Raw genomic sequence first — 12,633 nt, 5'->3', positions numbered from 1 at the left:
GGACTGCACTGTTATTGTATGGAAGAATATCACAAATTTCCTCTCAGGAAGAAAGATTGGACTGACCCTCTGGATTTATGCTACTTGTGGGAAAGAGGTTTTTGAGCTTTCAGAGTGCTGAAGACATCTAACCTAACGGAATTATAATTGTGGACTTATTTTATTAAAAGGTAACAGCTGGTTAAAAAGCAAGATTATAAAAAAGGACTATAATATTCATTGCTAATATTGGCCTAAATCGGATTTTCAAATAATTCAGTTTTATTTATACAGTATTGGCAATTAAAAATTACTCTGATGTTAAGGGATGTAAAGAAGGGATATACAATTGTTAAATCTGCTAAAATTTGTTTTTGTGAGCAAAGTAGAAGGGAGAGAGGGAGGAGGCTGGAAGTACGGGGTTTTTTTATTGAGTCTAGTGAAACAGCCTTGACAAAGTACTGATAAAGCCAAAATAACACTTTCCCTGGTGGGAAAGGACTTTTTGTTTTGAAATTTAATCTTAGAAAGGAAGCTGGGAAACAGCAAGAGAACTGCAGCCCCATCTCAAATTAGAATTGGCAGAAAAAATCTTAATGCTGAAACAAACCAGCAAAGCCGTAAGACAAGAGAAATATGAATTATTTGACTTACTTTTAGAATTTAAAAGAGAATTGTTCGATCAGACAAAAGAAATAAAGCAAAATGCTGATAAGGCAGCCTCTCAAGTTTGGGAAAATACTAATTTACTTTCAGAGGCTGTGGGACAATTTAAAGAAGTGAATGCACACACCACTAACGTGGGAAATGCTGAGGTACGAGGTTTGAGGAAAATGCAAGGGAAAGTAAGGGTGGTCTATGACAAAAATGACACCTTGTGTGAATTGATTTGGGAAGCTTTGGCGGTGATGGAGATGAAGCAGGAAGGGCAGGTAAAAGGTATGAGAGGCTACCATATGTGGTGGCAATGCAAAATTATTAAGAAGGCTTGGGAAGTGATATATAAAGATTTGAAGAGAATGTTGAAAATGACTTTTGTTTAAAAAAAACAGAAGCTATGATTCTGAAAGATACAGGACCTAACGGATTTACCATGCAAAAGACTTTGTTCCTGCATCTGAGAATGGATGCCAGGCCAAGACCAGCCCATCCCTATAGAAGGAAGAAGCCACCACCAAAGAAGATAGAGACTGGCAAAGCAAACTAATGAACTATGCAGGACATACTAGACATTTTGAAACTCTAGAAAGAAAAAGGACATTGTTTTCTTTCTTTTTTTAAAAAAGGGGGGGATGTTCAAGGCATATTTAGCAAGCTTTATGTATAGGCTTTTACGTTAGTTGAACTTTTAAAGGTCACTTGTAACAACATGAATAAGGTTTTAAAATTGGATAGTTAAGAATATAAGATTTTGTGGATGTGTATGAAGAAGTATAAAATAATGGAACCAGGAGGGGGAGTGGAGGGAAGTCAATTAAGATGTATGATTTTGATTGTGGTTTTTTTTGTTTTTGTTAATATAAAATTAATAAATTGTGTGTATACACACACACACACACACACACACACACACACACACATACATATGGGGGGGGAGCTTAATCTTGTGTCCAGCTCCCAATGAGAAAATTATGTTTGAGACAGGTTACCAGAAGGGGTTATTTTAGAAGCCATGGACTAGGTGGCTAGGGGTATCTCCCCTAGGTGGGTAGGGGTATCTCCCCCACAATATTTTGTTTTCACGCAAATGAATCTCTTCTTTCAACAGCCTCTGGTGAATCCTGGTGGTAACACCTGGCTCTTCACTGGATCAGGTTGAATGGGCTCCCTCTAAGTATTTTCCTCCACTGTGGCCCAGTGCGCTATGCAACTAGATCAGACAAGCTAGCATGTGATCCCTTAAGCCCCTCCCCAATGCACTTACGCAACATAAAATCAGGGGAATTGGGAGGACAGAAAAGGACAGCTTCCTTTTCAATCCCTCAGTGAATCTTACAGCCCTGGGCAACAAAGGAAAGATTCTGAAAGGGAACCATCCAGTCCAGAGCAGGGAGCTTGTCTCCATTAGGATAAATGAACCCCTTTTAAAAACAAAAGCTCAATCCTAGCACCTAACGAAGCTTCAGCAAATAAGGGACTAACCCATCTTTTAACACCAGGGACATTGGGGAAGGATGACAAGGATGATTTGTTCACTGTATTCCTCTCACTGCTGCTTCTTGCCCCATGCCTGATAAGTTCAACAGGGGCAGGATTATTTTGCCTGGGGCCCCCTGAAACCTGGAGCTGATTCGGTCTGTTAGTACTATTTGAATTTCTCGGCAGCTTTTGATACCAAGCACAGCACCTTTTGAGAGTACCATTCTAGGATGAAATTAACAGGTAACAGTTCTGCAGTGGTTCTAGTCCATCCTGGATTGTAGATTCCAGAAGATGGTGCTAGGACTGGCTGTGTTGGTGGATTTGCTCCATGCCAACCTCCATGCTGCCTCACCCTTCCCCCCCCCCCCAGTAAGCAGCAGTGGCACAGCTGCCAGGAGAACAGGTAAGTGGCGTCAGCCCACCACAAAGTCCATTACCGCCTGCAGGACTCGATATTGCCTTCTACTCTGTTCAACAAGTGCATGAAACCACTATGGGAGGTCATCTAGAGATGCAATGCCTCCTTTCATTAATAAGCAGATGGATGACATGCAGCTTGAACTCTCCTATTCAGGACAACACCCAAGAAGGCAATGGAAGCAGACATATGCCCACACAACAAGACAGCCAATAGGAATCAGGCAACATACCTTTGAAACCGAAGCACTTGTCTGTTGCTTGGTCTCTTCAACTGTTTTCTTACGACCCGGGCTCACTTCTGATTCAGACGAAGCGGTCTTAATTTCCTGATTTTGATCTTCTGTACTTGATTTTGCAACTTTATTTTCGGAAGATTCACCAGTACAGCGAGGGTCCAAAGATACGTTCTCTGCATCTCCATCAGAATTAGGTTGTGTGGCCACCAAAGTCTGAGTATCTGATATATTTCCCTGAGACAGATCAGTTGCAGTAGAGCTTGTCTTACTTTGTTCTTTACTAGAACCTGTCTGTTCACCAATTTCATCATTCTTTTCAGAGCTTTCCTCCTCCATCTTCTCTTCTGCAACTGCAGCACCAGCATGCTGGTCTGCTGCACCATTATTACTATCCTGACTCTTGGTATCAATATCACTAACATATTTTTCTGCAACAACTGCTAGACTCTGATTTATGTCTAAGGGGCTACTTTTAATCTGACCTCCACTGTCACCAGCTGACTCCTTGTCTGATTTGGTCAATTTATCTTCTGGGCTTTGAATTTCCTTTGGTTGGTTTTTTGCATCTGTCACTTCAGGGCTAAAGTGATCAAGACTTGGTGGTGCTGAACTAAAACATCTTGTCAAGGATGTCATTGAGGAGTCCTGAACTTCAGCATCTGAGGGATGCCTTTTCTTTTTCTTCTTCTTTTTCTTCTTCTGCATGATGGAAAAAATAAAATAAAATAACACTCACCTCTTAAAATGGAGAAACCCTGCTTTTAAAGGTTCAGAGGTAAAGCAAGAATAGATCATTCACCCTACATCCTGAATATTAACCTTCCCAGCATATGCTTCCACTCTTAGCTATGGAAAAGACCTAGGCACATCTGTTATTATTACAGTGGTACTTTGTAAGTCAAACATAATCCATTCTGGAAGTCCGTTCAACTTCCGAAATGTTCAGAAACCAAGGCACGGTTTCTGATTGGTTTCCGAATGCAGAGGCACGCCAGAAACAATAGCGGAAGCTGTGTCGGACATTCGGGCTTCCAAAAAAGCGTTCGAAAACCAGAACACTCACTTCTGGTTTTCGATCATTCGGGAGCCGGAACGTTCAACTCCTAAGGCATTCAGGAGCGGAGGTACGACTGTACTACTAATTACTTGTCCTTCAATCCATGGCAAGGAGCACCTCCTATCAACTGGTTGGTATGCAATTATGCACTTTCCTGGACAGAAATAACTTTCTGCTATGACTCATGCATTGGTGAACTCAAGACTGGATTACTGTAATATGCTCTTTGTGGAGCGTCCCTTGAAACTGGACCTGAATCTGAAGATGGAACATAATGCACCCATGGCTGCCATTTTCCATGGGTGAGAAAACCTAGCTTTCATAGGAAGCTGCCTTAGATTGAATCAGGCCATTGGTCCATCCAGCTCAGTGCAGTGGCAGTAGCTCTCCAGGATTTTGGGCAAGGTTTTCTATTTGCAAGAACTAGTCAAGGATTCTGACAAAAATGCATTTTTCCAATCAGCAATTCACAGCAGACACTTGACTGGCAACTGATACTTCAGACCAATTCACTTACTTAATTACTCACTGCACATAGGAAAAACTACCTGCTGCGGGCTTGAGCATGGGCTGCTGCCCTCATATAGGTCTGGTTTCTCCTTTTTCCTTTTTCTGGAAGGAGGGTTATCATCCTCATTCAACTCATTCCAGTCAACATCGTTCTCAACTTTTACTGCCTGTTGAAAAATAGCCTTGCTTTCAGAGAGCTTAGCATTTGTAAGCAAAATGTAACTGCTTGCCTATCAATGCAGCAACTTTAAACCAAGTGGCCATTTCAAGAAGCATCAGCAAAGCACACTTAACAGCTCCACCATAGCAGACAGCAGGAAGCGAAAGTTTGTATTTCTGAAATCTCTGCACTATGCCCAACCTGTTCTCAAATGTACTCACTTTTTTCTGTGTGAGAGAGGCTTGACTCCCTGGGCTCTCAGATAAAGATTTTTCTGGCTCCCCTTGTGCTTCCCCAGTTAGTGGCTGCTTATCAACGGAAGATCCCAAGGAAGGGGAGCTTTCCACTCTCAGTTCGCCCCCAGGCTCCATCTCCAGCACTGAAGTCAGTTTTGCATCTCTGTTTTCTGCAACTGAAACAGAAGAATTGCAGAAAGTTATCTATGGAGAAGTCTGACATTAGTTCAGAGGCAGAGCTGGGGGTCTCAGTGGTGAACAGGAACCAACATTTTTAGACACAGAAGTCAGTAAATTTTCTGTCAAGCCCACAAAGAGCATTACTTAATTATTAAATCCCCAGGCATGAACCTCAGGTTACACCTCTCTTTCAATGAAGAAATTGAAGAGCATATGCTTGCCTTTCTGATGCAACAACACATCTCAGATACTGTCTCTATAAGTCACATTTCATTTTATTAGCACATTCCATTCATCATACTGCAGAAAGTAATCCTTTTAATTACTGTACAATGACAAAATAAGTTACACTTTCTCTGTGGCTATTGCACCATTGCCATTTTGGTCTGCAGTATTTTTTTTAAATCTGTTGCTGTATATATCTTAATGTTTCAGTTTCTTTTCACACAGAGTGTTAACAACACATATGCAAGCTGTATGACTAATGTCCACCAACTCATTTGGCTGCGCCTATTTGATTTTTTATGTAAGCCACGTTTGGCATTTTGTCTAAGAAAGACAGAATGTTTCAATAAATAAATAAATAGGTCACATAACATGCCTTCTAACAGCTGTTTTCCCCCAGTGGTGTTATTCTAGCATGTTTAGGCCATAATTATGCTTGTCAAACTTTTTCCCCCACTGCAGATGGCATGGTGAGGAAGAAGAGCAGCCTCTTGTTACCACCATTATATTCTTAAAATAGTATCTCTCAGGTAAGGGACAGAGAGGCGTTTTTGGTTTTTCTATGCTTTGTTCGCATGGATCGCAGAGTATCTTAGCGTTCCTCACTTTATAGCATAAGGGAAAGTAGATGTGTAATAGGAATCATGAGGTAAGGGAAGTGTTAGGAATGTGCAGAAAATGGGCAAGTGAAGGACAAAAAGCTGGAGGGGAAAAAGCTGGACATTCATTTATATTTTCCAAAGTGCAGCTGAAAGGGGCTTGTGGTTTTCTTATCTAGTTGCTGGGTGACTTCTTACGTACTGTTCCATATGAGATATTCTCCCACATCCACATTCCTGAGGAAGAGAAGAGAGCAGCTCGGAGAACAGAGAACTGTGGGAAGTTGCAAGAGTCAGGCGTTTGGACAATCGCTTTCTGTAAAATTTGAGTAAGTTGGAGCTGCTAGTGTTTAGAAGCTTGGAGAACTTGTCTTGTCATATGTGTGAAATGTATAATGTCTTGAACTATGAATGGAGGCAATATAATCTGTAAAATACTTCTAAGCCTGTGTCTTGCTGTTGGAGAAATTTAATCACTTCTTTGGACTTCCACGCACACCTACCCCAACACATTGACCCAGTTAAGGTTTGGGGGCATGAGTTTAGTGGTTTTTAAAACAGTGCATTTAGCTCTACAACTAACATGCCAAAAGAGAATGACAACATGGTATGGGATAAAAGAGTGGAGAGAGAGACAGAAATAACATATGCACAAACTGGAACTTATATACATCTCATGCTATTATTGATTAAATTATAGTGGTACCTCGGTTTACAAACTTAATCTGTTCCGGAAGTCCATTCTTAAACCGAGGCACGCTTTCCCTAATGAGGCCTCCCGCCACCGGTGCCCTTCCATCGTTTGGATTCCGTTCTTAGACTGAGGTAAAGTTCGCAAACCGGGACACTATTTCCAGTTTTGCAGAGTTCATAAACTGAATCGTTATTAAACAGGACTGTTCTTAAACTGAGGTACCACTGTACTACCAGTTGAATTTTACACTTACTCTCCAATACAGAGTTAAAGGTAAAGGTAAAGGGACCCCTGACCATTAGGTCCAGTCGTGGCCGACTCTGGGGTTGCAGCGCTCATCTCGCTTTATAGGCCGAGGGAGCCAGCATTTGTCCGCAGACAGCTTCCGGGTCATGTGGCCAGCAGGACTAAGCCGCTTCTGGCGAACCAGAGCAGCGCATGGAAACGCCGTTTACCTTCCCACCGGAGCGGTACCTATTTATCTACTTGCACTTTGGCATGCTTTCAAACTGCTAGGTTGGCAGGAGCAGGGACCAAACAACGGGAGCTCACCCCGTCGCGGGGATTCGAACCACCAACCTTCTGATCGGCAAGCCCTAGGCTCTGTGGTTTAACCCACAGTGCCACCTGCGTCAGGAACACAAAAAGGCAAGGAGAGGTAAGGACATTGACTAGCCAGCAACAACTCTGCAATGTCCGGAACATTCATAGGCAAGGGGGGCAATAAACCAGACAGACACCAATGATTCTAGAACTTTCCCTGTCTTTTATGTATTTTCATTGTGTCCCTAATTCATCTTGGAAAGTAGTTGTACACCATTTTGTGATTCTTGGTTAAGGCTGTAAATCACTTACTTTGTGTGCTGGTAGAAGAAGCCTCAGCTAACTTCTTCCCACAGTCACTGCAGAATTTGTGAGATGCAGGCTGAGCACTGCCACATTCAGGGCATTTAAAGCCCTTTTCATGCAATTGCTGATCCAGGGTGAAGTTCTTCTCCCAGCCTGTTGGAAAGCAAGAAAGCGAAAGACAAATGGGGTGAGGTGACATCAGTCATACAACTTGCTTGCATATTGTTTCACTCAGTGAAACGAAACTAACTGGAGTAACATTTCATATATTCATAGAGAATTAATAAATGTAGTTCTGCTTAATGATTCATCAGATCCGGATAAGTTCACTAGTTCTGTATTTTGACAGTATGTTATAAACACAGGAACCCGCCTCAAACACACACACAAAAATGGATACAGATAGGTTTCAATTACAATAATTCTAAAATTAACATCAGACATCAAAATGTAATCAAAGTTATAACTTGTATCTTTGTAGTGAATTTTAATAGTTTTAAGCAGCTTTGGCTTAAATGAACTTAGCTGAAAAGTTCATTGTAAATATAACAGTAACAATACTACTTTTAATACAAAGTATTTTGCCTCATGAACCCTAACAAATTCTTATAAAACTAACCAAGAACAGACATAAACTTAAGTCATAATGCGTCAAACCTGTCACAAGATGTTCTAATAAGCAATAATAAAAATAATTTATTACTTATACCCCACTCATCTGGCCAGGCCTCCTTAGCCACTCTGGGCGGTTCCCAACAGAATATTAAAAACACAATAAAACTTAAAACATAAAAAACTTCCCTAAACAAGCCTGCCTTCTGGAAGTCGGATAGTTGTTTATTTCCTTGGCACCTGATAGGAGGGTGTTCCACAGGGCGGGTGCCACTACTGAGAAGGCCCTCTGACTGGTTCCCTGTAACCTCACTTCTTGCACTGAGAGAACTGCCAGAAGGCCCTCGGAGCTGGATCTCAGTGTCCAGCAGGGTGGATAATTTTTTTTTTTAAAGAAATTATTTTTAAAAATCTGATTTTTTAAAATTTAAATTGGATTTTTAAAATAAAATGCTTTTGGAGGAAAAATCTTTCTAAAGATAGTTTTCTATTTAAGTTACATTATAGTCCAAAGGCTATTCATCGGGAAATAAGGATTTGTTTTAAGTTTTTCATGTGTACTAAAGCTCAGTCTAAGTTTTTTGGGGAAAAACAACGTTTAACCACAACAGTTAACAAACATGGATACATATGCTATAATGTTATTGATTTAGTTAAATAAATTGTTTAAATTGTTAAGAAAATGATTATTTTTCTCTTTCCAATAAAGTACAGAAGAAAAGTTGTCCAAATATAAACAGTTAACTTATTGAACCTCACAGTAATTTCGTAAGTATCTATGTATTTCTAATAGTATAACCAAATCAGTAATTTTTATATAACTGTAAAAACTACTCTGAAAATTTATTATTCCAAAAATGAAAGCTTCCTTTGTTTGTAAATATTAAGATTATACCAGCAAGAACGAGTCTTTCTTTAAAAATTAAATTAAATTAAATCAAGTCTTACTGACTAGTGATTTAAATCGATTTGATTTAAATCAAATCCACCCTGGTGTCTGGGCTGAATGATGGGGTGGAGATTCTCCTTCAGGTAGTCTGGTGTCTAAGCATGTCAGTATTTTGAGCTAAACATTTATTTTGGCAGTGGCCGTGCAGTATGGCATATGTATATTGCTTTAAGTGTGAGCATAGTGGTGATGGGCATTTACCACATCTCCTGCTCAGTTTCTGCCTTCAGTTTACCTACAATTTAATACTACAAAATGTGCAACTAATCAAAGCTAGTACGGTAGTAAGTGGTCTTCTCACCCATGCTGTCTCTTCCTCAAAACCGGTTAGCAGGAGCAGTGATTTAAAGTCTCTCTTGCGGGTACTATTCTTCTTGTAGGCCCATCCCTGTTCTTTTTAGTGTGCCCATTTAGTATCACCCCCAACCTATCTCTGGTCATAATTACAGTATTTACATTTAGAAACTGGGTAAGAAAAAGGTTTCTTTGAACATATACAAAGACACTTTCCCCATCACCTATAAGTAACTAACCAAAGAGAAACTGCAGCCTGTCTTAAATCACACAAGAAATGCCATTCACCCTTTAAAGACTAAGAACCATTTCTCCTGTCCACCTCATAAACATTGTGAGATAACACAATGCAGTTATGAAGATTTCAAAGCTTATACTGCATTACTGCTAAACTTTATGTCAGTACTGTACTCCATTATCCACAATTTATCACTGACCAGGAGAGTGCTTTTGTATTGAACTACTAACCCACAATGGTCTCATTGAATCAGCAAGGCCCAATTCAAGAGTAATCTCCCATCGGTTTTCTCTTTCACTGCCTGATATTTTGCTAAATACAATGCAACTTATTTGCACAGCTACTTATGTGCTTTAAGGTTATAGCAGTTTGGCTTACAAGTCCTTAACAGCAAAGGAACATATGTGTGTGTATGTATGTATTTTTTCTGAGGAGGCCAAACACAAATTGCTGCCTCACGATTCCACCTACACTGGCGATGGGAAAAGACAAAGTTGGCTCCATTCCTCAGACTCCTCCACTTGAGACAAGGTGCTGAGGACAGGAAGATCTTGTCACCTCACAACACCTCTGGTATTTATTTATTTATTTATATGGCTTCCCAAAAGGATCACACCTCAAAATCTCCTGGCAGAAGCCGTCCTTCCGCAGCAAAGAGACAAAGCTGCACTTACACCCACTTAACTTCTGCCTATGACATGCAACTGTTAAAGGATTGGGAAACGTGTCAGGAAAACCCACTGAAGGGTGGCAAGGCACAAGGCCCACCCCCGCACTGGGCACTTGGAGACGGCTGCCATTTTAAAACTAGAATATTGGGGTCAAAATAGCATCTTGGGAACATACATGTTGAAATAGCTTGGACACTACTAACTGAAATAGGAAAGAGAAGAGTGCAGAAGGTCTGTAAATTTTGCCTCAGCTCTTCCCCATATCTAATACTGTAGTGTGTGTGTGTGTGTGTGTGTGTGTGTGTGTGAGAGAGAGAGAGAGAGAGAGAGAGAGAGAGAGAGAGAGAAATACAAAAGCTTTCGCTTCAGCACACACAACCCCTGGACTCCAGGCCCGGGGCCAGATAGTGCAATGGCCCAATCAGCAGCCACTATGCAAATATAACGGGTGATCAGTCTCTGTCTCTCCACCTCACCTACAACTGGTAGATGCAGCTGGTGCTGCACTACAAACCCCAGAATTCATTGAGATTACCTTCTTTATATGTTTGCAACACATTATTCGCTGGTTTCCAGCAAATTACTATTTTTATCACACAAATTGGAACAAATTTCACTCTTTAAAAAAAACAAACAAACCTAGGGCTTTCGCTTAGGTGCCACAGCCAGCTAAGGAAGGGGGCCCACCTATTTGCCCCACTTCCTTTCTTACCTTTACGGCCCATACTTAGGCCATTATCAAGAAGTTGGCCCGGCTATTCCAGCCACTGAATCCTTGCCAGATCCAGGAGATTGTCTCCGGCAAGAGCATGCCATAAACATTACTTCTTTAAAAATAAAAAAAGGAAAGTTCAAAAGGCCCAGCGTCTGCTCACGGAAGTGAAACAGAAAGTCGACGAGGGGCGCATGACCCCGCAGCCCAAAAGCAACGAAGCGGACTTTGGAGGGTCTGCCGCTTTGCTTAAATTCACAATATCATCAGGGCAAAGGTGGGAACCTCTTCGCCTTCCCACCGCAGCAAAACCAACAACACACCTCAATAGCGAGGGCAATAGCGGAGACCCAGGAAAGCTACCCGCCCCTCCTCGCCCAACTTTGCAAACTGTCCTATATATGAGCGATGTAACAAACCGTGCCCCACTCCCCCTTTGCAGTTCCACTCCGTTTAATATCCACGCAGGTGCCGCCGCCACCCGCGGGGAAAAAAAGCAAACAGGCAAAAGAACACAAAAACGTGTCCCAGCCCTCCCCCCACCCCACCCCGAGCTTGCAAGAAGTTTAGCAGAAGCGACAGCAAAAGCCATCCCCCCTTCCCCGCTTGGAGGCGAGCAGAGGTTTCTATCCTAGGTGCCTGCAAAAGGTTTTAACGGGTCACGCCGCGAAGCCGGCCAGGTTGCTTCCCTAGGCGACACCTGCCACCTTCGTGTTACTCACCTCGGCTTAACTCCGCAATGGCTACCCCGCAGCTCAGCAGAAAGGAGGCTTCCCCGCTTCTGCGAAGCCCGCTCCTCTCTGACGCACCAGCAGCTGAGCAAGGCAAAGCAAGCCGGCAAAGTTTCGCTTTCCCCTCGCCGCTCGGCTTCTTCTTATTGGAGGATGCGCATAGTTTCGTTTCCGAGCGCCACCCCACCCACCACCGCTCAGCCTCGCCGCTCCGTCCGTCCCTCCCTCCCGGCTGTAGCCGGAAACGGGGAATTCCCGATGGCCGCGAGACATCCAAGGGCAGGGCTTGGCTTCGTTCCAAACGGGCAGAACGGAGGAAGGGACAACGGGTCACCTCCAAATATCCCCATCCATCGGCAAACACCTTTTGACGCAGCCCAGAGCTGCGGAAGAACGTAAGGAAGGGGTCTGCCGGATTCAGGCCGAAGGCCCTTGTGGTCCAGCACCTTGTTTTCACAGCTGCCCGTGGGAAGCCTCCTCTCGCAACACGATTCCCAAGATCCCGTATGCAGAGGCATCATAATATAGTGCTTCGAGTCAAAACATCGTTATCTTTTTTTTCCTGCAGCCATCCTTAACCTGTTTCTTGGTGCCGGACAAAAATATGGTCAGACCTTTGGTTCTTAGAGTAACTAGTTATGCAACCTGAACCTTTGACTTTCTTAGGAGGGTTCAGGCTAGATGTCAGACCTGAGTTGCACCACCAGCCATCAGAATTGAAAGGGACCACAAGGCTCATCTAGTCCAACCCCCCAGCAATGCAGGAATCTTTCACCCAATGTGGGGTTCGAACCCATAACCCCCCTGTGAACCTGTTGAGGAAAATCGTTATTCGGCATAAGCTGGGAAGTAATGTTTTTTAAGGTGCAGCTGTAAGTGCTTTTGATCTGTTTGCAATCTTCAGGTTGCAACCTGGCTACCCTAATTTATTTATTGTATGCAAGAGATGGCATGAGCATTATTATTTTTTTACTCTGCTGCTGTTAATAACAGGCAAAAGACAAGAGCTGCCAGGTTTAAATTACAACTCTTGTGATCAAGAATGAATAATAAATCTGATTTAAAAAGAAGTACAAATTGTCTGGGGAAATTGTGGTTTTAGGAAAAATCTAGAGCTGTGTGTGTCTGGGAGGCATGAT

The 12,633-nt window shown here is 42.4% G+C and overlaps 1 protein-coding gene across 4 annotated transcripts in view; it reads right to left on the bottom strand.

The window, feature by feature from the left end:
• LOC310755530 (E3 ubiquitin-protein ligase RNF213-like) overlaps positions 1-11,677 on the bottom strand; it is a 94,960-nt gene extending 83,283 nt beyond the window's left edge. Inside the window, exons 1-5 of one of the 4 annotated variants that reach the window (XM_083598464.1) lie at positions 11,486-11,644; positions 7,294-7,440; positions 4,726-4,916; positions 4,380-4,511; positions 2,772-3,476 (exon numbers count right to left, since the gene is read on the bottom strand). In XM_083598464.1, the coding sequence (XP_083454590.1) occupies positions 2,772-3,476; positions 4,380-4,511; positions 4,726-4,875 (987 nt within the window). In that variant the 5' untranslated portion in view covers positions 4,876-4,916; positions 7,294-7,440; positions 11,486-11,644. Of the gene's footprint in view, positions 1-2,771; positions 3,477-4,379; positions 4,512-4,721; positions 4,917-7,293; positions 7,441-11,485 lie in introns of those variants that run through there. The other 3 variants (XM_083598465.1, XM_083598466.1, XM_083598467.1) reach the window with 3 other exon arrangements.
• Between the last annotated feature and the right edge of the window lie 956 nt (positions 11,678-12,633).

The sequence above is a fragment of the Podarcis filfolensis genome (genome assembly GCF_964270895.1).
Source record: "Podarcis filfolensis genome assembly, chromosome: 2".
Taxonomy (NCBI): domain Eukaryota; kingdom Metazoa; phylum Chordata; class Lepidosauria; order Squamata; family Lacertidae; genus Podarcis; species Podarcis filfolensis.
This window is presented reverse-complemented; position numbering and strand designations above follow the sequence as displayed.